General features: G+C 38.4%; 2 protein-coding genes across 3 annotated transcripts in view; one reads left to right on the top strand and one right to left on the bottom strand.

The window, feature by feature from the left end:
• Positions 1-5,364, bottom strand: part of deptor (DEP domain containing MTOR-interacting protein) — a 47,708-nt gene extending 42,344 nt beyond the window's left edge. Inside the window, exons 1-2 of one of the 2 annotated variants that reach the window (XM_017471011.3) lie at positions 4,987-5,364; positions 4,601-4,688 (exon numbers count right to left, since the gene is read on the bottom strand). In XM_017471011.3, the coding sequence (XP_017326500.2) occupies positions 4,601-4,686 (86 nt within the window). In that variant the 5' untranslated portion in view covers positions 4,687-4,688; positions 4,987-5,364. The remainder of the gene's footprint in view (positions 1-4,600; positions 4,689-4,986) is intronic. The other variant, XM_017471001.3, reaches the window with a different exon arrangement.
• Positions 5,365-6,765: 1,401 nt separating this feature from the next.
• Positions 6,766-16,526, top strand: dscc1 (DNA replication and sister chromatid cohesion 1). The gene is given in 9 exon segments (NM_001200734.2): positions 6,766-7,081; positions 8,269-8,437; positions 9,252-9,383; positions 9,504-9,594; positions 11,607-11,745; positions 12,020-12,072; positions 12,216-12,373; positions 12,469-12,617; positions 16,289-16,526. Coding segments are annotated over 9 exon segments (1,173 nt in total). The 5' UTR covers positions 6,766-6,911; the 3' UTR covers positions 16,401-16,526.
• The last annotated feature ends 8,260 nt before the right edge of the window (positions 16,527-24,786 follow it).

The following is a 24,786-nucleotide window of genomic DNA, read 5'->3' as shown; positions in this document are numbered from 1 at the left end:
CAAATTCAACATAGATTAAAAAAAAAAAAAAATACATAAGCAGTTTAAAAATATCATTAATATACAACAAAAAATACATAAGCAGTTTAAAGTATAATTAACTACGGTTATGGCCACAAAGTTTCAGGGGTCTGAAGGTGTTGTTTTTTTGCCTGGAATTTGACCCATGAGCACACTGTCCCTCCCTCACAGTAAGGAGGTTGATGAAGGAGAGAAAAAAGGCCACAATTTGAGAATTGCACAGCTGATTCTTGTGGTGGTTGAGTTTCAAAATCAACTGTTAAACGACACTTTCATAACAGCAAGCTGTTTGACAGCACTGTAGGAAAGGAACCTTTCCTGAAAGACTCTCACAAAATGCCTAAATATCACCACCTGTCAGTGGAAGTACAGTTGGCATTCTGTGTTGTGGTCAGATGAGTCTAAAATAAACCTTTTTAGGTTGTGCACATGATCAGTACCAAAAGGAAACAGCATATAAGGAAAAAGCACCTGATAAAGTACCAGGATATTTCAGCACAAAACATGGTTGCCTCTGTCACAAGGTTCAGACTTGACTATAGACAGACTTTCCAACAAGGAATCAAGAAATTGTTCAAGAAACACAGAATGGCGATCTCGATCTACAGATTTGAACCTTACTGAAAACCTGGCGTCCGAATTAAAGACAGAAGTCCATGAACTGTATATAAACACAACAATATAAAAAGACAACCTTTGCTCAAGATTCTATGAAAACACTCTGAATGGGACACCACTTCATGGTCACCATGCATACACTCATTCACCAGGAACAATTTAGCATAGCCAATTCATTTTACTGGCATGTTTATGGTAAGTAGGAGAAAACTCGAGAACCCAGAGGAAACCCACAAACAGAGAATATGTGAAACTCTGCACAGACAAACGCTGTGTCATCCTGCCACGCTGATTAAATCATTATAAAATATAGTTTCGTTCATTCCGTTTTTATATTTTTTCAATGATTTTACTTATTGGATATTCCTCTTTTAATATTGCCTTTTAAAGGCTTTACTATTTCACTATGGGGCTTTTTTTTAATGGAGTATTATTTAAAGCCAGCAGGGCAGCCCAGTGGTGCAGTAGTAATGTTGCCACCTCACAGCTCCAAGGTCCAAGGTTCATGTGTTTCAACGTTTTATTAAGTAATGCAATCTTTCTACAAAACCCTGGTTTCAATATGATCAGCACTCTTACAGTTAATATATCGTGACACCTGCCCTGTAGAGAATCACAGCACTGAGTCCAGTAATGTCTAACAAGATTGAAGACACTTGTAGAGGGATCTTTAGTCCACTCCTCCATGCACAACATTTTAATGTTCTTTATATTGTTAGGATATAAAATACTAGGCTAGGGCTAGTGTATTGGTTGGTGGTATTAACAGATTGCATTTGGTCATCTAAGTTTAAGATGAATACAGGTACAGGACTGTGCAAACGTCTTAGGCACATGTAAAGAAATGCTGTAGAGCAAAGATGCCTTCAAAAATAATGAAATTACATGTTTCTACAGTAAAATAAATACTGTAAAAAGCAATAAACAGTAATAAATTAAACAAAGTCAATATTTGGTGTGACAACCTTTTGCTTTAAACAACAAATAAAGAAAGGAAATTGTAGTCTCAGGTAGAATTTGTGCAGCTTTATAAGGAAATTAATTCCTTATCGGAACCTTTCTTCTCTTTGACTGTTGCACTTGCTTCTCATTTTTGCAGCAAAACCCATCAGCCTTCATTATGTTTTTTGTATGTAATATCCTGCTTTCTGTACTGACATACAAACATTTTTCTGTAACATTCCATTTTGTGCTGGAAAACTAATGTTTGGGAATCTAACATGTTTTTTTTTTGTACTGATAATGTAGAAGTCATAAAATAAAAATATATAATGAACTTTGTACTAAAAAAAATAGGATTAGTCTTAAGACTTTTGCACAGTACTGTATATTGATAGTGCATACAAATAAAGACTGTGGTATATGAGGGTGACACAAATGAAAACCTTTTCTATTATTATTATTATTATTATTATCATTATTATTATTATTATTATTATTATTATTATTATTATTATTATTATTATTTTGCATTGTTTATTGCAAATAGGTGTCACAAAAGTGTAATTTTTCAAAAGAATCTCCATTTTTTTGTGCGATTGAAGTGCTCCAGTGTTTAAAGAGTTTATGTTTAAATTTCTCATTTCTCAAATTCTACTTTGCTGCTTTGGGACAAAAACTAATTTATGTCATACTTTTAAGATTTTCATTTAACTCACATTTTAAAAAGTAGACATTTTGCTGTAAAATGATGAGTGTGATTCTGTGATCATTAACAATCTCTCCAAAACACGGAGCCCGTGCCTGTAATTGTCTTACTACATATTCTCTTGAAATTAAAAAATATGTTGAGGATATTCTGTACCAGTGTATAGTCTGCAACGTGCTTTCAGACATGAATTTGAACTAGCAAAACATAGTGCAGTATACACTATAGCAATGCACAGAGAGGAGAGTTTGTGGCCGGCCCAGAGTGACGTTACAATAGTATCAGTAATCCATTGCTCTTCCTGTGAGACCCGGATGTGAAGACTTGAATTTTTAGACCTGATTTTTTGAGGTTGAAAAATAATGTGTTGAAATATTACCTGACGAATAATGAAGATGGTATTTTTAACAACTGAATATTTTGGAATTGTATTTTAGGAAGGTGAATATATGTGCATTGAATTTTGAATGCTGGAATTTAGTTTGCAGTCAAAATATACAAACCCACTGAATTGCAGAGGAAACTAATTCAAGCATTGTTATTGCTGTGTTTTTTTGTTGTTGTTTTTTGCAATTCGTGTCAAATTGCTGCGCAGAAAAATTCAAGTATTGTTATTGCGATAGGTTTTTATTCAGTTTATGTAATTTAACATGCCATTTTGCCTTGAGGACATTTGGCACTATTATACTTCCATAGAGGCACCCATTGCACCTAGCCTCTGTGTGTATATTTATGTGGTTACACTTTTGCTTTTACTCCCTGAGCTGAACTATGACCCATTTGCTGGTGGCAACATGTACCACTACGTACATACAGTAACTGCATTTTACTTGTAATATTGTATCATACATAATTTGTCTGCTTCCTGACTAACGTTGCTATCAATCCTGATTACACAGTATTGTTTCGACCCCCACATTTAGTTGCTGCTGTCTCACACTGTTTGTGTGCGTGTGTGTGTGTGTGTGTGTGCATGTCTGTTTAGTTTCAGCTCTCTCCTACTGCTATCTCACATGTTTCTCCAGCGAGCACAAAGTCGTTTAGAAGTCGTCTTTACCAGATATTTATAAGACGTCTGGATTTTGGTCTGAAGTTTTAATAGGTCTTTTTCAGGACTTCTACAGTAAAAGACAACTGCTGTTGTTGTGTACAAAACATAATAAAAGGTGGAAGATAATGCACAGTATATTTAGCAGCCAGAGAAGGTGGCCCACGAGTAATTATTCTGATTGTAGTGTTGTTTTACTTGCCAGGCTGCTCAACTGCCGGAAAATTGCTCTAATGGCACGTTGCTCACTCTTTGAAAGGTCTATGCTTGGATTGTATTCTACCTCACTTATATGTCATTCTGCCAATCGGATCAATGTGAATGCAAATGAATCCAGCATGCAGGCAGAACCTCCCTCTGAGCGCACTCCACTCAGTGTCTATTCAGTCCTGACACATCAGCTGACAGCTGCATGGCTTTCACTGGTACAACGCATTCATATTGCTGATCTACTGCCATTCAAAGCTCACAGATATCTTTACAGTTATGTGGTTTTATGGGTCAAGGCTGAGTTCTCTTCTGCAACAGGAGCAATCCAGTCCTCACGCATGCCCAGAAATTCTTCTAACCTACATAGCTGTCGAACGTCAAATATAGCCTGCGTGTTGTCAAATGTAGTCCATGTTCGAAAAGCAAGGAAGGTCCATGAGAGCTCGTTCGCTTGCCTTTGTTTAGACGGCAGCATCACATCCCAAAGCACACACTACTGTCCTAGATACATCTGGAACTGATGGAAATGCAAGGGTATTTTCCTTGTTCGTGAGTGTTGCGGTGGAAATGTAATTTTCATGATGTGTTCTTTTGGAATAGACCGGAACAATTAGATTAGCAGATAATCTTTCGGGAAAGCTGAACACTCATGCCAAACACACACACGCGCACACACACACATACACACACACACACACACACATCAAGAATGCATACACATCTGTAAGGGTGTCAAAGGTCAATACAGTCGAATGCAAGCCCACTGTCAAGTGTAATGTAGGGCATTTGGGATTGGACATAGATGAGAGAGAGAGAGAGAGAGAGAGAGAGAGAGAGAGAGAGAGAGAGAGAGAGAGTTCTTTGTTTAGGTACAGAAGCGCGCGCTGAGGCTGTGTCCCAAACCGTTCTACTACTCTAAATATCACGTCATAATATATGTTCGCATATTATGAGGATTATTCAGAGCGGAAGCACGCGGCTTGGGTACAAACCTCGCGCACTATGTAGTAGGGTAGTGTGCGGTTTGGGACACGGCCGTGTAGAATTACGCTTACCTCAGCTGCTCGCCTGTAAAGAGCACTTCAGCCATGCGCTCCAGCTCGGCAGCCTTGTTCTGCATGCTGTTCCCGATCGAGTCCATCTCTGAACATGACAGAGCCAGAAATGTTAGCACATCAAATGTTAAAAACACGACAAGAATTATTATTATTATTATTATTATTATTATTATTATTATTATTACTGGACAGACTGTTTTTCAGCAGTATAGGAATTTATACCACAAGCTACTCAAAATCAGGACATCAATCTCACACATTGATCAGGATAATCATGGGATTTTCTAATAAATAGTTCATAATGACAGGTGGGACACATGTCATAACACATGATCGCCTGCTTCAACTAATAACACAGTAGACTGAAGAAGAAGAGAGATTACCTTGCTGATTTGATGATGAAAGTGTTTCCAACAAATCCTGAATAATGTTTTGCGATCAAAGTCACCGCTGACTTGTTCCGTCCATAACTGGAGCCTGACTCATTCAGACCCGGTTTGAATTCCGAATGACAGGCGTGAACATGTACCTTTTGTATCCCATCAAGCAAAAGCGCTCGCGCTTTCCAGTCGCACAAAGACACTTCTGTGTTGGGGGGGCAAAAACATACATACAGATTATTTTTTTTTCTTCTTCAGAATTTTGTCCAAGGCTGCAAATGAATTAATGGTCATGTGTCATGGATCATGACAGGTCCGGATTGTCAGTGATCAACCCCTGTGACCAGATGACGCCTGAGTGTTTACTCTGCTGCACTAGCAGCACGCCTCGAGCACTGAGCACAGGGCGAGTCACTGGGGGCGTGCACCGACAAGGCGGGGTTTAGCACAACATTCACCATCTTACACACATTATTGCCTTTTTTTTTTTTTTTTTTTACAAAGGTAGAGAAATTAGAGTGATTTATTTTAAGAAATAAAGAACTTTAGACGTTTAGGCAATTCCATTTTCTTTCATTTCACTATTTTACCTTTATTCACTTTATTCTACAAATAAATCACGTTGCAAAAAGTTAGATTATAGTCTCGGGGACACATTGTGGAAACAAGGATGAAATTTAAAAAGGGACCGAACCAACAAAAGTGTTTTTCAAGCTGAAAAACTCTAAAATCTTTTCTTGAATCCCAAATAGCGTCGTACTTCCTACACAAGTGCACTACATCCGGTTTGAAATCAATGCTTCTACGCTATATTTTGCGCACTATAAGTGTGATATACAAAGCATTTAGGATTCAGCATTCAGTATGCAGTAAAACCTGTAGCTATAGCGACATCTACTGGACAACCGCGGTGTCGCTCAGCTACGACATCTACAGGCCTTAGAGAACGTCACGAATATTGCAGTGTTGCCAGATCCGTGGTTATCTATCAGAACTCTTCTGGATTTGGTCGGTGGTTTACTATATCAAACTTTCCTCAAGTTGCAATGGGTAAGAGAACCAGGGAACACAGGGTACAAGGAGGGTGCCAACCCATCGAAGGGCACAATCGCACACATTCAAACACATTCAAACACACACACACACACACACACACACACACACACACACACACACACACACACACACAAAACAGACCATTTGGAAATGCCACTCAGCCACCAACATGTCTTTGGACTGGGGAGGAAACCGAAGTACACAGAGGAAACCTCCAAAGCACAAGGAGAACATGCAGATAATAATTATGATGTATTGTTCTTTAATAAATAATTGTTTTAATGCATTCATATGCAAATCACTGTTGTATAAGATAAAATACTTGTGTTTTTATAGGAAAATAATCCACTTCATATCATTCATCTGTAATACCATTTATTTACGTAAGTTCGTAAGTAAGTATGTACTTAAGTAAGTAAATGCGTAAGTAAGTGAATAAGTACATAGTACTTACGTAAGTAAATACATAACTAAGTAAGTACGTAAGTATATAAGTAAGTACTTAAGCACGCAAGTACTTAAGTACACAAGTAAGTAAGTATTTAAGTAAGTAAATACGCAAGTAAGTAAATACGTAAGTAAGTCAATAAGTAAGTAAATACGCAAGTTAGTAAATACGTAAGTAAGTAGCTAAGTACTTAAATAAGTAAGTAAGTAAGTACGGAACGTCTAAGTGTTAGGCTGCTTTTATCAGAGACCTGGCAACCCTGGCCAAATGTGTCTTCCGCCACAATATTGTGGGAAAATTGAGCTCATAACAAGCCGAAGAAGATTAGCATTAGCTTTAGCTTTGATACTCATTGCACTGTTTTGATTGATTCAGCAGCAAAGTAAAGCCTCACTGTCCGAGCGTTAGACGAGGAGGAGACGCGATGCGGACATTAGAGGAGGTTCAGGCCACGCTACACATTGCGAAGCTAAAGGAAGAGGACTTGAACTCTGTAACACACTGCCTGTCGTTCAGCGACAATGTTTCCTCCGGAGATTACTGCCTCATGGAACTGGACGATACACTTTGTAAACACATTGAAGAAGGAAAGAGGTGCGCAGTGTTTTGTTCTGTTGCCTGGCATAAGAAAATAACTTCATACAACTTATGGTTTAGTTACCTAGCAACAACAGCTAGTGCACATATTACACAGTAAAGCTAGCAGGAGGAATTATTTAAAAATGGCCAAAGTATACCAAATTATGGAGTACTAGCATGTGAAATGAGCTTTATTTGCTGTGCAGTTATCCCCCAATGTAGTCTCTAATACCAGGCAAAATGGTTACCACTCCAGACCACGTGACCAGTATATTTTATGAAAATCCACCATTTTAAAATATTATAATTCATTAAGTATTAACTTTAACATTATATAAATGTGTACAATAATATTCTGGCTCTTTATTTGAGGCATAAGGCTTTTTACTCCTGCCCTTTCCATTCATACAACACAATTCCTCTTCAACTGTTATAATGTTCTCTATTCAGGCCCAGATTGTTTGTTGTTCTATAGTAAATTCATATATGAACAACAAAATGAAACAAAGAGAAAAATCACCTAAATGTCCTTCTTTTTTTGTTTTTGAGAGGGACGATTCCAGAAAATCTTGTACATGGTCAATATTTGTCACGTTGTTGTGATAAGCTGAAAGAAATAGAGCTGTGAGGAAAAGGCAGCAAAACATCTAATAGCATGGCAAAAATAGATAGCTGTTCCCGTTAGTTCTGTTCAGCAACGCCGGTTGTTCTGTGTGTTTGATAGCCGTCATGTATGTCGACGTTATTAATGTGTTCGGTGTGACAGCAGAAGTAGCAGTGTAACATGTTTATAACAGTAGCGGATTACACGGTCAAAGGGTTTTCAGTGCGGTCTGCATCCCCTGCACAGAGAAACTACTGTAATATGATTTAGTCTGGGTCTAGAAGGACTGAGTTGCAAAATCCAACCAAAATGTTTGAGGAGTCACAGCCAGACACAAAAGAGATAAAAACCACAAAAGTAAGACGAACTGCTGTTACCAGAGAGAAATGTATTTAATCCTGTATCTTGAAAAAGCCATTCGATCATATGATAACTGTGAAAACCGTGACACCGTACTGGATTAGATACATTCAAATTCAATTCATGTGACTAGTCCAAAAGAAATAGTCACTGACCCCCACTTTGAGACGCACTGAGCTAAAGAAGCTCTGAGTGAAGTTTGTACTGATTGCAATTTGTTGTGCCTCTTTATTATCAGTCTTACAATCAGAGGTGACAAAGATGAGCATGCGGTCCTGTGCAGCGAAGACAAGACCTATGACTTGAAAATAGCGGACACGTCCAATTTGCTCCTGTTTCTACCAGGATGTAGGACTCCAGAGCAGCTCTCTGACAGCGCATCAGATCCTAAGTTAATCCAAGCCCAGGTAAGGCCTTATAGCCCTGAAGACCCAACTCCTACCTGCAAGGAAACAGTTTAATCTCCGTTATATTTGGTTAAAGTCACAAGAAATCAAACCTCTCAGGTGCAAAAACAGGTGCATGACTCAAAAAAATAAAGAAAATGTTGATTGAGCAAAAGGTCTTGTAATATGGAAAGGGAATCGATTTAGCCAATTCACGTTGTTGTGACCTCTGTGGTGTCTGTGAGCTCTGTATTTGTACATTAGCCTGTTCTATTATTGTGGCATGTCGTAGAGGTGATCAAGGACTTTTGCTTGTGTTTATTTGTATTACTTGGCACTTTATCAGTCATATGACATTCACTGTTAGTTGCTTTCGTAGCTTGGATTGTATTAATTCATTCATTAATCTGAAAACACTTTGTCCTGGTCAGGGTCATGGTGGATTCCAAAACCTGTCCCAGGGACACTGGGCACAATGTGGGAATACACTTTGGATGCACACACACACACACACACACACACACACATACACACACACATTAAGACCTTATTCATGCTTAGAGGAAATGTAGTGTAGTCAATCTATGTACCAGCATATATTTGGGATGTCGGAGGAAACCAGAGAATACAGAGGAAACCCATGCATATACAGGGAGAGCGGGCAAATCTCCGTACAGACAGTAACCTCGGGATATACCTGGAATTGTGGAGCTGTGAGGTGGCACAGTGTTGCAGCCTTCAGATCGTATTTTGCCTTTCGAGGTTGCTTTGAATAAAAGTGTCTGAGAAATGAAGAAATAAATATGCAACATGTAATACCATTTTCTGTTGTCAGATCTGGGGTTGCGCTAACAGTTACTGGGAGCTGAGACGCCAACGACCAAAGTTAAAGAAACTCAAGAAGCTGCTTATGGAGAACCCATACGACGGCCCACCGATCGGTGCACAGGAGTCTCCAGAGCTCAAGGTACAGGACCCAAGTGCATGACTTACGTGCTTCACACACACAGATCTGAATGTATTAAATGTGTCCATTTAGATGGAGTCAAGTGGATACAGGCTTGATTGGTGTATTTATTTTTCTCAGCATACTATGGAGGACCTTCTAGAGAGAATACAAGGAAGCCAAAAGGAGATTGAGGCCTACCTTCAAGGAATTCATGCATGTAAAATTGATGGTAAGTATTGCTGAGGACGCCGAAGATCCTTAAAGCTAGTGATCGACCGATATAGATTTTTTATAACCGATACAGATATTTGCATGTTTATGTGCCTAATAACCGATATGCAGAACCGATATTTATGTATTGTTTTACTTCTGTTTTTGACGGTGATAACACTGAACGGAACCTTTTTAAAAATATATATATATAACAATTTTGTCAATTTCACTTCCTCATCACATATAAAACAAAATTAAACTCTTATTTATACACCAATAAATAAACAGGTCTGAAAGAGCATAAAAAAATAAAATAAAGTGCACTGTTAGTAAAGCGGCTTTTTTAAAAATAAAAGCTTCGATGAGGTAAACAGATTACGTGACTCTTGGAGTTTGTCTCTTTCTTAGCACCAAGCTGCTTACACTACATATCAAGCGTTTATGTAACGCATCTCATTTGTGCATTATGTTATGTTAAATAAAATGTATTAAGTAGAGATGCACCGATGTATCGGCCGATAAAGGCTATTTTTCCAGCTATGGGCAATCAGCCGATAGTTTTAAAAACATCCGATGTTCAGGGCCGGTTATATCCTGTGAATCAAAAGAGGGCGGGAAAACGCATCAGGTTCGTGCTGTGTATAAAGATGTCTCTTGTGTGGAATGACGACAGAACTGCAGTTTGTAATCTCTGTAATGCTCAAATTTTACACCGGACATGAGCAGCAGTGAAACAGGAGTTTCTGCGTCGAGTCAATTATTTATTTTTTAATTTTTTTTTATTTTTGCTGCACTGCTCGAGCTGAATTAAAAGGCCAGTACACTTTTGAAAGATTTAAATGAAGATGAGTTGACTAAAAAGTATATATTGCACAGAAAAATATATATTAGAGTAGTATATTTCATATCCAGTTAATGTTAATAAATAAAAAATGTTGATATTATTTATCAGTTTGATGTCAGTGATGAAGTAGAAATGCTTTTGTTTGTGGGTGAGTGAATGTGAGACTAACAGGAGGTTTTTTAGAATTCAGTCAATGTTAATATGACTTAACATTCAATAAGTTAAGAAATCTTACTTTAATCTTCAGAATGTGGTTCATGTGTTAGTTAATTAGAGTCATGTGTTTATGAGACCAGATACTGTGAAACAACTTGTTGAAATGGAGAGAATAAAGTTTTTATTTGCATTTCTTTCAGAATTGTGGAATTAATTATTATTAATTTAAAAGAAGGTATAAAAGGCAGAACTATCGGTTATTGATATTGGCCGATATCACTCTGAATAATCGGTTATCGGTATCGGCTGAGAAATTTAGTATCGGTGCATCTCTAGTATTAAGTAAAGCAAAGCAAGTATACTTTACCTGTGCACATCGTTGACTCGCCTTGCCTCAGATTCAGTGTTGTAATCCCGGTCCTGCATGCAATTCTCAAAACGCCCACAAGATGGCTCCATTTATGGGTGGATCCGATATTACAAAACGATGTCCGATTATGGGAAAATGCTTAAGTGTCAGGGAAAATATTGGTAAAACTGGTTATCGGTCTCTACTTAAAGCCACAAAGAGTATATTAGGTAACCACTGTGACATAGGTTAAAGTTTAGGAAAGTTGATATAATATTGTTATTGTGATAACATGACACGAAACACTTCTGAAACATCATTGGTATATGTTATTATAATATTTTTTAAATCGTGAACTAAGTGGAAATGAAAGGAAGCATCACATTTGATGTATTTGTTTTTATCCAATATTAAAAATTGGAAGATTGGAAGTGTCGTATGTCCCCGTAACACCCCCAATCAACTCAGTTCAACAGTCCTTAATTTCACAGTTTTATTTCAGCACTTATTTTGCCAGTTGTTTATCAGATATATTAAACATCATATAATGCATTGTGATGTGATTTTTGTTTTTGTTATATCGCCCAGCCCTAATGCTAAGTGTTACAGAAATTTCACTCTGAAAGAAGTTCTGCTCTGAGTCCAGTGTGTTTACGCCTGCGTGTACTCTGTTCTCCAGGATACTGGCGGATTTTGGATTTTGATTACGAGCTGAAGCTCCTGGGTCATGTGACTCAGCTGGTGGATTCAGAGTCATGGTCTTTGAGTAAAGTGCCTCTCAGTGTGTGTCTGGAGGAGCTGGCACCTTTAGAGCCTAAGTGAGTGCAACCGGGGCTCACAGGGTGTAACGTTTAAACATACGGCCGTACAAATTACTCATTAACGCTCATTCGGTCATTTTCCGAATTTTTCCGGTCATTTTCAAGTCATTTGAAATTTATGTTGGAAGTTTATATTTGAAATAAGTATAATGTATATAAATTTATGTTTATATTTGAAATAAGTTCAAAGGTAATTTAAAAATAATAACTGTTGCATATTTTAGTTAGTAGTTTAAGGGTATGTGCACTGACTCTACTGCACCATTTTCAGAGCAATGATCGAGCACTGTCTCAACTGTTACGGAAGACGGTATAACACCGAAGGTCAGTAAATTTAGTCTATGGCCTCAATATATGACTTTTTTTTTCTACGTTGTCCAGAATTCAAGCAATTTAAATGTAAAAGTGATGATCCTGTGAACATTCCTGTCTTTCCATCTCGATCACTCTCTCTGTCCTTTGCTCAGATGGAGAGGTGATGTATGCACTGGATGAGGATAAAGTGTGCAGGGCCATGGCTCAAATGCTGCTGCAGAACGCTGTTAAGTTCAACCTGTCCGAGTTTCAGGAAGTGTGGCAGCAGAGCGTTCCTGAGGGCGTGAGCACAAGACTGGACCAGCTCAGTGTAAGAAGATGCACTTGCACACATTTGGCAGTGATATGTGTAACTTCCACTGTAAGAGGTCTCATTATAGAGTGGTCGATGTGTGTTCTGCGCAGGGCTTAGCTCTGGTGGACTGCAGCTCGAGGCCAGAGACCATCTCACTGTTGCGAGTAGAGGACCTGCCTGAGGATACACTGGAGCGCTTTAACGCTCTCTTTGCTATGAGGGAGAAGTGGACACAGCAGGACATAGAGCCTTACATACGGTGAATAGCATCTTTGCACACGTGGTCTCTGTAAATGTACACTTTGAAATTAATATTAAAAGAAGCAATTCAAGGGGGAAGTGTGTGATTCAGTGGGTGGCACTGTGCAATTAGCAAAGATTAAATATGAATATACAGATATACAAAAATTTAAGTGTGTAAAAGTCTTAGGCACATACAAAGATGCTATAAAGCAAATTTGCCTGAAAAATAATGACATGTAAACATTTCTATATACTATAAGAAGCAATAGGCAGTAATAAAAGTCAGTATTTAGTATGTCAACCAGTTGCTCTTTAAAAATGCTTCAATAATAATTATAGTAATTATTCCTAAGATTTATATAGCTAGGCACTCAAAGTGCTTTACATTGTATAAGGGGGAAATCTCCTCAAACCACCACTAGTGTGTAGCATCCACCTGGATGATATGACTGCAGCCATGGTGCACCAGAACACCCACCACACACCGGCTATTACTGGAGATGAGAGAGTGATGTATCCAGTTCAGAGATGGAGATTATTAGGGGGCCATGATAGATAAGGGCCAATGGGGAAATTTCGCCAGTACACCTGGGTTTTACCCTTACTGTTTACAAGAAGTGTCCTCAGATTTTTAATAACCACAGAGAGTCAGGACCTGGGTTTAAGACGGTGCTTTTTTAATTTTATTTAAACAGTGTAGTGTCCCTGACACTATACTGGGGCATTAGGCCCCACACAGACCACAGGGTGAGCACCCCCTGCTGGCCTCACTAGTACTACTTCCAGCAGCAAGCTTAGTTTTCCCCAGGAGGTCACTCATCCAGGTACTGGCCAGGCTCAACCCTACTTAGTTTCTGCGGGAAACTAAGCGAGAACTGCAGGGAGATATGACTCTGGCTTCAGTAGCTTTTGGTAAGGTTTGTGCAGTTTTAGAAGGAATTTGTGCTGGTAAGTTTTTCTAAACATCTTGGAGAATCTGCCACAGGTCCTCTGGAGACTGTTTGTGCCAGTAAATCTTGAGAGAATTTTGTGTCTTTTTTGTAATATGTTCCTTTCTTTACAGACATATGAACATTTTTCTGTCGCATTGAATTTATTGTTGAAAAAAACTCATAAAATAAATATCTAACAAGACTTGATTAAAAAAACCAATAACAAACCTCAGGGTGTCTAAGACTTGCACAGTACTGTATGTGTGTGTGTGTTTGTGTGGGGGGGTCATTTGCAAATAGTGGCAGTCTAGTTGGTGGGTAGAGTGGGTTGGGTATGGGGGTCTGGTGGGGCATGGTGGCTTATTAGTTAGCATTTTAGCTATGGGGTTGGGGGTTCAATAACTGCCTCCGTGCTGTGTGCACAGAGCCAGAGCTTGCATGTTCTCCCCGTGCTTCAAGGGTTTCCTCTGGGTACTCCAGTTTCCTCCCTAGACACGTAGGTTGATTGGCATTTCCAAATTGTCCTTAGTGTGTGAATGGATGTGCGATTGCGCCCTGCGATGAGTTGGCACCCCGTCCAAGGTGTCCCTCGCCTTGTGCCCCGAGTTCCTTGGGATAGGCTCCAGAATCCCACATGACCATGTGAAGGATAATCGGTATGGAAGATGGATGGATGGATGGTTAGTTAGTTGGAGTTAGGATAGATAGTAGGCTCCTAATGGTGTGGAACTGTTGCCATACCAGGTAGTGATGTTACCTGTCAGGATGCTCTCAACTGCACAGGTATAGAATGTCTTCAGAATGTGGGAGGAGAGCGTGAACTTCTGGAGTTGTCTGAGCTACTGCCTTGCTTTCTTTTTATTACGTTATGGGTGTGGTGTGACCAGGAGTGGTCTTGGACCACACCACGGTATGTGAAGCTGGTCACTTTTTCACTGAAGTCCCGTTCATGATTAGTGGGGTGTAGTTTCCTGTCTGCTGTTTTCTGAAATCCACCACCATCTCCTTGGTCTTACTGACGTTCAGTGTAACGTTATAAGTCAGATGATCCACCATAACCACCTGCGGTCAGCTGGCGAGGAAGTTAAGAACCCATTTGCAGAGAGAGTTGTTCAGCCCAAGGGATCTCATTTTCATGGTATTGAAAGCCAAACTGTAGTCAATGAGTAGAACTCTCATAAATCCCCCTCCCTTTTTCATGGTGGGATACGGTGGAATGCAGCAGGTGGGAGATGGGGACATCTGTACCTCTGTCTGTTTCAGTTTCATTTGAGCCTGTAGGCAAACTGGAGTAGGTCAAATGAGCTGGGAAGGGAGGAGCAGATGTAGTTCTTTACTAGCCTTTCGAAGTACTTCCATCACCACGAACGTCAGAGCTGCTGAACCACTTCCAGAGTGAAAGAATTTCTAATGACCCCCCTATGATCACAGCACAGATTTCATTTTAAGAATGACATAGTTGATATGTACTATTGTATTGGTTTATTCAAACCTGAAAAGTTTTTATTCCTCACCTTTCCAGATGTAGTTGAGTTATTTTACCACTACAGTTATGCTTACAGCTGTTATAACTAAATCATATCGGCTGATACTATACAGTCACGCCGATATTCAGTATAACTGCACTATTATAAGTACGATATTGCTTTTATACAGCAGTTTTATAAATGAGATATTAATATCAACTCGCTGACATTTCAGACACAAATATTTGGGTTATTTTTGCTCCGTGAATGGAAATAGATCCCGAAAAAGTGATACTCACTGATAGTCCTGGCTAGCTAGCTCGCATTTATTTTTACATTCCCGTTAAAGTTGCTTCCGGTGACATTGGTTTCCCGTCTATCGTTTCATCTTCATCTGACGAGATTTCAGATTTTAAGTCAGAAGTTATATTCATGAAAACTGTATCGATTACCATGTCCACTGATGATGTTGCTAATGTTAACTGTTGTGGCTTAAATAGTCTGCGCTTATATAGCGCTTTTCTCCAAAGTGCTTTACACTATGTCTCATTCACACACACTCATACAGCAATGGTAGTAGAGCTGCCATGCAAATTGCGAACTTGCCATCGGGAGCAATTGGGATTCAGTGTCTTGCCCAAGGACACTTCGGTATGTGGAGTCATGTGGGCCAGGAATCGAACCGCCAACCCTACAATTAGTGGACAACCCGCTCTACCACCTGAGCCACAGCCAAGCGTGGCTTCTTCAGTGGGACTGTTTTCAAAATTGGAATTTTACATGACGATCAAGCAGAGTGATGCAAACAGTGTAACCTCGCAGTGCGGTTATTCTAAATATATGCACTCTTGGAATGTTTCTCATCCAGTGAAATTAGTGGACTAACTGTTGTATGATAAAAATCTAATATCCCTGGATATACATCACGGATTCCCGAGGCTCCCGGGACACCACTTTGAAAACCACGGTTTTAAAAGAGTATCAGATACCAGTAATACCAATTATAGGACTGTTATATGGAGAATAAGAGTTTTAAAATGTATGCATTTTTGCACATATCACTGTATATTCAGCATTTCAGACTCCTGCCTAAACATGCATAATCTAACAATTAACCAACAGGATAGAGTTGTAGCCTAAGCATGACTCAGTATTCAGTGTAGCCTAAACTTCTATCTTTACAATGATTTTTTTTTTCTGTTGTAATATACAGTAATTTACATTAAAAGTCAATTCAGTTGTTTGAAGAAGATTGCCCTTGTTTAATTCTTGACTGTTTGGTCCAACAGGGATCTGTGTGGAGAGAAGCAAACAACTGGAGCTCTGCTGACTAAACACGCCCGCTCCTCCATGCAGAACGGGATAAAGGTGTACAACTCAAGAAGACCTGTTGCAACATGATATGTAATTTCACTTCTCTTTGTGTAAGACTGGAAGTACATTTTTAAACATTTGTTCCCTGTGTATTTCCACTGTTACGTATAATGTATTGCCAACAATTTGTTAATAAAATATATTCTAAAACAGTATTGCAGTGTTTTGTAGTATATTGTATAGGCTTGTTTGCTCACACAAGTATTATTAACAAAAGAAATGGCAATAATTCTGTCATCTCTAGTAAGCGTAGATGGTTGACTGCTTATACATGTATTTATTATTATACAGCTGTGATTATAAGGCAAGTGTTAGTACAGTGATGTGGATTCTAAGGTTGCTGTTAATACAGAGTTATTAGTAAATGTGCACAATATTAGTGTCATTTCTTCTCCAAACATGGTGTGTAGTATGATAGACAAATAAGTAAAATTTTGCTCTCGTCTGACCAGACTAGTCTCCTAGCATTCCATAGGCTTGTCTAAATGAGTTGTAGTAAACTTTAAACAAGATTCGCCATGCCTTTTCTTTAGTAATGGAGTCTTGCGGGGTGAGCATGAGCAATGGAGTGCATTGCCTATTGTTTTCTCTGTGACGATGGCACCTGTTGCCTCCAAGTGTTTCTGGAGCTCTTATTGAGTGGTCCTTGGCTCTTGGTCTACTCTTCTGACTATTCTTCTGACTCCCTGCTCAGAAATCTTGCTCGGAGCTCCTGTCTTTGGCCGGTTGATGACAGGGTGATGTTGCTTCCACTTGTGGATAATGACTCCAATGGTGCTTATTGGAGGATTCAGAAGTTTTGAAATATGTCTGTATCCGTTTCCATCAATATGTTTTGCAACAATAAGGTTGCGAAGGACTTGGGAGAGTTCTTTTCTTTAACCCATCATGAGATGTTTCTTGTGTGACACCTTGGTAACGAAAAGCCTTTTTTATAAACCATAATTTTACAAACCCAGCTGATATTTATTTTCACAGATAGGAGGTATAATCACTTTCTAACTACTTACGGATTTCAGTTGGCTCCTTGCCTTGGAGAACTGCTTTTTCTTAGCATGTTCAATACTTTTTTCCTTTGTCATTGCACTTTATTAAACACAACTTTATTTATGGACTTTAATGTTGTGAATTCTTTATATTTGCAGATTTCTTGAGCTAATACTGATGTCTGGTGACATTTTCATATAAATAGCCTCATTGGAAATATATTCACTGAAAAAAATGTTCGATACTTATTTCCCCCACTGTATGTATGCTATTAAGCATCTTTCTATCTGGTTTTAGACCTGCATCTACAGGTATATATGTTTACGCAGAGTTATAAGCAGAGACATATTGCAACTACTCAAGGTTTAATTGCACTGTGTTCTATTATTCCCTTGTATTGTTTGCTTTTATACTGCATACACTGATAACTTATCTGATGGTCAGTACTATACTACACTATACTGAGGTAAGGTGAGAACTTCATTTCATGAATTCACTTACATACAGCAAGTATAATTTTACAAATACATTATATAAATTGTATAGTATAGAAATTGTTTCAAAGGTATTAAAAATAGCCCTCAATCAGGCTGATGAAACATGAACTCTAGCCATAATTTTAACTAAACCAGGAACACACTGTATGCACATCAGTAAGAGGGAAGAAGTTGTGGGATACTGTATAAGGCACATGTCCACCTAGGTCCACTATTGTTTATGGCGTACACTAAGTAGTGCCAGTGATATTATGATATAATTATCATGATAAATTATATTACAATGCAGATTTCTGAAATATCATCAGTATCATCATATGTAGATCTACTTGTTGCTTGTACTTAACACTATAAGTACCAAGCTGGCTTTCCCCTCTGCGAATGATCTTCACCTGAGGTTCGGCAAGGCTTGATCTAAAACATACATGTATAAATACTGTCTTACAATGTTAGAAATCCTATTGTTTTAAGACATGAAGCTTGTGCTGGTGGTTTACGTGATGCACAAGGGTATTTCCTTGGTTACACAGATATTTCATATAAGCAAGATAAGCATTTGTGAATACACACACTTTGTGTTTAGCTTCTGAATGTCATCATAATTTCTATTTCCTCTGTTCTCTCTTAGTCCCTTTTTCTGTAATGCTCCTCTATAAACAAAAACTTATTACATTCAGTAGTATTACCGTTCTTTCTCCTCTCCTTTTTCTTTTGCTTTGGGGTGTGAATGCTGTTGCTTATGGTTTTTCTACTTCACGCAGAGTACGTTTCCGGATGGGCTGAGTGTGGTATGGCATACATGGAGGCCTCTCTACAACAAAGCTGAAAAGATTATCAGATACCAGTAATACCAATACATGGGGCTGTTTTTATTGGGAGTATGAGCGTTAACATGCATACAGTTTTGCACGTTAGCTAACAAATAACCCATAGGATAAAGTTGCATAATGAAGCCTGGCTGTCACAGCTCGGTCCGATCAGAACTCAAATTCCCAAGATGCAACACTCACTTCTCATGCACGCATGCACTCACCATCCCCGGAGTTCTGATCAGACACACCTGGCACCAATCACACACACTCACCGCTAGTATTTAGGGAAGTCATTCACCCAGTTTATACGCGAAGTATACGTTTTTTTTTTTTTTTTTTTGTTTTTTTTTTACGGTTACACTTTTACATTACACTACATATTACAGTTTTGCACATAAGTGAACAGTGGCTCAGTTCAACAAAACAGACTTTATGTAAACTGTAATGAATTGTCCTGGTTCCACAATTGCATTATTGCACCATGTAGCGTTAGCACATTTATAGAAGGGATTTATTTATTTATATCGGTTGTCACCCAGATGAGGATGGGTTCCATTTTGAATCTGGTTCCTCTCAAAATTTCTTCTTCATATTGTCTCAAAAGTTTTTCCGTGCCATCGTCGCCTCTTGCTTGCTCATTAGCGATAAATTACTGCATTTAAAATCTATATCCTAAATTGATATATTTCTGCAAAGCTGCTTTGGTACAATATCCATTGTTAAAAGCATTATACAAATAAAACTGAATTGAACTGATATTTATTTATGATTGTGTAATATGTGTCCTAATAAAGGTCAATGCACTTGCTTGAAAAAAAAATTCCCTTGATTAATTCTTGACTTTTAGCTCAAACAGGGTGGAGAGAATCAAACAACTGGAGTTTAACTGACAGATGAGTAAACACAACCACTCTTCAATGCAGAACTGTAAAAAGATCTGCAACTCAGGATGACCAGTTGCAACAGGACTGCTAATTTCACTTCTCTTTGTTTAAAACTGGTACTTTCCCTCTTTCTGTCTGCTTTTATATATTGTACAGTATAATGTATTAGAAACAACTTATTGGTATTATATTATAAAACAGTATTACAATGTCTAGTGGTATGTTGTACAGGCTTGTATTAGTAATAGTAAGACTAACTAGTAAGACTAAAACATCATACGTGTTAGACAAAAAATGTATTTAAAAAATAAACATGGCACTTATGTGCATAAAATAAATGGCAACATTTATTTCATATCTAGTAAGCATAGATAGTTGAGTAGGTATGCAATAATAATTAATTTATTATTATTATACAGCTTTGATTATCAGGCAATACAGGAGTATTTATATCATATTGCTGTTAATACACAGTCATTACATTATACATTAGCAAATGTGCACTAACTGCAGTCAATAACATCACATTCACAAACTCATATTTGATTACACTGAAGTGTCTCAGCAAGTATTACTGTTTCACTGGCATGAGGCTATATTTGTGTTTTTGTATAAATCTTTCAGACTATGTCAAGTTAATCATTCTGCTGCAGAGACAAAGAGTATTGCGGCTGTTGACAGCAGTGTGAGTATTAGAAGGCTGAGATTAACATGTGCAAACTGTGCCTGGTTCTCAGAATATGGATTTTTACAGTCTGGCTTATTGTCTGGTCCAACATTATTTTGATTGCGTTGAAAATGCACTGGACGACAGTAACCCTGGATCTCATCACACGCCAATAAAAGATACTTCGTCTCTTTGAGGACATTGTATACGACACAGTTGTTGTCCACGAATACGGTAGTGAAGGTGAACTCCTGTTTGCTGACACACTGGTCACCAGTGTATATTTTACCTCCTGAAGGAGAGCAGACGTTGTCCACTTGTTGTTTCTGGGCGAAGGGGATAAAGGACTGAATTGGTCGATCACATGTCCCTATATTTTTAATAAAAGCTTGCCACTGGTTTTGGTCAAGGGTTTCAGGGGCGTCTGGACGTACATGCTTATTCAGGAATGTCTTGTAAGCATCAGTCTCGGCAGAATACATGCAGGGGTAAGGGTTGAACTCTGAAGACGTAGTCGTCAATTTATTAGCAAGAAGTACCCAGAAGAAAGAGACAGACACAATGTAGAAGAACATAATGGGTCTTGTGTCTGAAAAAGAAATAAATGACTGAATTGAATTTCCCTTTTTTCTTGCTTCTTGCTGTTTTAAAAAAAATGCATTTACATCAGTAAATAACAAAAAAGAAGTACATTACCAGTGTAGAGTAATATGTAGACGAGGCAGCTCTGTCTTGTTGGCTGTGCTGACTGACCACTAATGTCCACTGAGTTCTCTTGACCACTTGGCTCCTTATTCTTTCCATTTCAACAACTTCCTCTTATCAGAGTGTAATGTTTTCTATTAAGCCTTAACGCAATAGCTTTCCCAAAAGAGCCTGTGTCACGTCTCAATTTAGATAATGTTGTGGATAAATCAACCTTTTCAGCCTAAGTCAAAAACTTCAGAGACAGAGAGTTTAGTAGATGTCAAAAAGTAAATAATCTTTATTGACACAATAAAGTGTGACAATCTGCAGAAAGTCAAAATTATGCAAACACACATAGCCCTTTTGATACCTTTCTCCACAGTGTAGTCATTGTAGGCGGGGTTTTGTCTTTCCACATTAAAACAGACCAATCTTCTTTGCCACAATTAAATATTCATGTCTATGTGTTATCTTAAATTTGTGGAGCATGCGCAGTTAGTTGTTTTTCTTGAAAACGGTTCATGACGATATGGTTTCTTCTTTTTTTAAAAGAAAGGTTTCACTCAGACTGAGTCCTGACCTTGAATCCACACTCCCTTTTAGGCCTCATTCTAAGTCATTAATTGTTATCTGGCCTCAAAGTTATCTGCTTCTGTGGAGGAAGATTGTACAGTATTGTACAGTAAAACAGAGTTAATCCAACTCAATACACACTCAGAATATAACTTGATCCAACATTGTTCTATGGATTTAGTTTATGCTTCTAACTATTGATTATACATATAGATTATTCGATTATGCTTAAGTAATAATTGTAAATGTTGGTTATACATATTGAATACGCTTCATTAACATATCCAAATGTTAGTTACACATATTGATTACGCTTCATAAATATTTTCTACAATTACAGCACAAGAGAGCAGTAACAATAGACTTTAGAGCAGTAATATCATGCAACAAAAAGAACTATTTTACTTTATTGGTATCAGATTTTATGCTGCCAGCTTATCTGAAGATGAATAAACTGAAGCTTTGCCTGTGCTATATTCATGTGAGGGAAGTAAGATGTGAAACTTATTTCATAAACCATTGATGAAAACAGTCTTACAGGATAATATACAGTACCTATGGCAATTTTACAAATAAATGAATGAATGAATGAATGAATGAATGCCTTTTATTGTCACTATACATATGTACAATGAAATTAAGAGCCACTCCTTTTTGTTCCGTGCAAACATTCATGTACATTCAATAAACAAGAAGAATAAACAGATAAATACACAGATAAATAAACAAGATAAATAAACAAGATAAATAAACAAGATATACAAGATATGCAAGATAGATATTGGGGTGGATGGGGGAGGTACTATGAAATGCACAGTTTTGAGACACTATATACATATGCTGTGGACATGTATTTGTTTATAATGGTAATAGCTTTCGGGAAGAAACTATTCTTAAATCTACTAGTCCTTGTTTTGATGCACCTGTAACGTCTCCCTGAGGGCAACAGATTGAACAGATCAAAGCCAGGGTGAGAACTGTCCTTAATGATGGTTTTACCTCTGCTGAGTCAACGGGAAGTGTAAATATCCATCAGGGAGGGGAGAGGGCAGCCAATGATCTTCTGTGCTGCTCTTACTGCTCTCTGAAGCCTCTCCCTGTCTGCTGCGGTGCAGCTACCATACCACACCGTCATACAGTATGTCAGCAGGCTCTCGACGGACGAGCGGTAGAAGATCAGCAGCAGATTGGAGTCCAGATTGTACTTCCTGAGAACCCTCAGGAAGTGTAGCCGCGTTTGAGCCTTCTTGATAACCGCTGTGATGTTGTCCGTCCAGGAGATGTTTGCAGAGATAAGGACGCCAAGAAACTGGACGGTGTGGACCTTCTCCACACACTCACCATTAATGAAGAGGGGGGCCAGCTCAGTGTTGTGTTTTCTGAAGTCTACAATAAGTTCCTTGGTTTTCTTGGTGTTTAGAGTCAGATTGTTCTTTGAACACCAGGCTGCCAAGTTTAGGACTTCCTCTCTGTAGGCTGCCTCCTCTCCTTTTGAGATAAGTCCGACCACTGTGGTGTCGTCAGCAAACTTGATGATAAGATTATGGTTGTAGACTGGTCTACAGTTGTATGTGTAGAGACAGTACAGGAGGGGGCTCAACACGCAGCCCTGTGGAGAACCTGTGCTCAACGTGCGAGTGGAGGAGAGGTGGGGTCCGAGTCTCACTGTCTGGGACCGGTTGGTGAGAAAGTCCTTTATCCAGGCACACGTGAGGCGGGGGAGGCCAAGGGTGACCAATTTGGTGACGAGAATGTCCGGAATTATTGTATTAAAAGCCGAACTGTAATCCACAAAAAGCATCCGGACGTAGCTCTGTTGCTGCTCTAGATGTCTCGTATAAAAAAATTGTATAAAATGTAGAGAAAGTGATGTTTCAGAAGTAATAAAACTTGTGTTTACTGTAACAACAATAGCTCTAGCCATAATTATAACCAAAAATACATACAGTAAGATGCTAGAAGTTATAGGATACTGTATAAAGCACAGGTACACCAAGGATTCACAACCTTTTCTGAAACTAAAGAGTTACAGACTGCTTCTGAACAGTTCCCATCTTTTGCTTCAACCATGCTGAAGAGACAATGACCATTTATGGAAAATAACACAAGTGTTTTATATATATAAAAAAAAAAAAAAAAAGTGACTTTTATTTTAATTCTTCGGACAGCAAAATAGAGCTACCAATCTTCAGTGGGAATGTTTGTAGTTATCACTCAAGATGCAAATTATTAAGTTATCCAGAATTTATGCAGGATTGGAGGATAGAAAAGAGTTCATCACTGGACCACTAATCCATGGCGACAGACACTTCTCATCACTCAGACCTGTTCTTAGTCAGCTTGTCATTTACTCTTAATTATTTCCTTTGCAGAGTATTGCATTTTGGTCTGCACTCACCTACATAAAGTGTCCAACTAGCAGAGGTGCCTTTGGGTGAAAATTCCCAAGTCAGTTTTCATGCTATTTGGAAATATGGTGTAAGTGCAGTGGATGGCATGCTAATCCCAAATCTGCAGTTATGATCTGGGCTCTGAGATCTTCCACTCCAACCTTGGCAAACCATGTCTTCATGGAGCTCGCTGTGTGCACAGGAGCATTGTCATGCTCGAACATGTTTGAGACTCTTAGTTTCAGTAAAGAAAATTCTTAACGCAAAAGCATGCAAAGTTTGGGGAAGGCCAACATATGGGTGTGATGGTCAGGTGTCCACAAACATTTGGTCATAAAGTGCATCCAATGCACAATGAAAAAAAAATTAACTATGGAGTGTAACTGGATTTTTATTTATTTATTTATTTATTTATGTCTAGCAAGAAAGCACATAAATTAATAACACATGCACAAAATATGATTGTTTAAGAAAAAATCTTTCTAGTTTTATGGACCTGCATGTTCATTTTTTTTCTACCTTAAACAGTCACCTTGTGATCTAAGCAGCACAAAAACATATGCACACATATAAATCACACCACACCTATTATTAGTAGTAATAAAATGCTCTTCAGTAACGTGGACACATCCAAATAATTACGTTTTCATGAACTTTATACTTTCAAAGAGCAGGACGGAGCCACACCTAAAACTGAATCCTCATGAATGCGAAAGTTCACACAGTGAAATCGAGGCAGTAATAACAACCGCCCATTGGCTGATTACATTACTGTAAAGACGACAGACAGAGGAAAAGACCAATCAGTGTGAAGGAGGCGTGACTCCTTCTGCGCATGTTATACAATATGGACCAATGGCCGTCCAGTTTATATTCCGTACTGTATTGTAGTGGATAAAAAAGGACATGGAAAGTG

This window comes from Ictalurus punctatus, chromosome 1, assembly GCF_001660625.3.
Source record: "Ictalurus punctatus breed USDA103 chromosome 1, Coco_2.0, whole genome shotgun sequence".
In the NCBI taxonomy this organism is placed as follows: Eukaryota; Metazoa; Chordata; class Actinopteri; order Siluriformes; family Ictaluridae; genus Ictalurus; species Ictalurus punctatus.
Note: the sequence above shows the minus strand (reverse complement) of the source record. Positions and strands in the feature narration are given on the sequence as shown.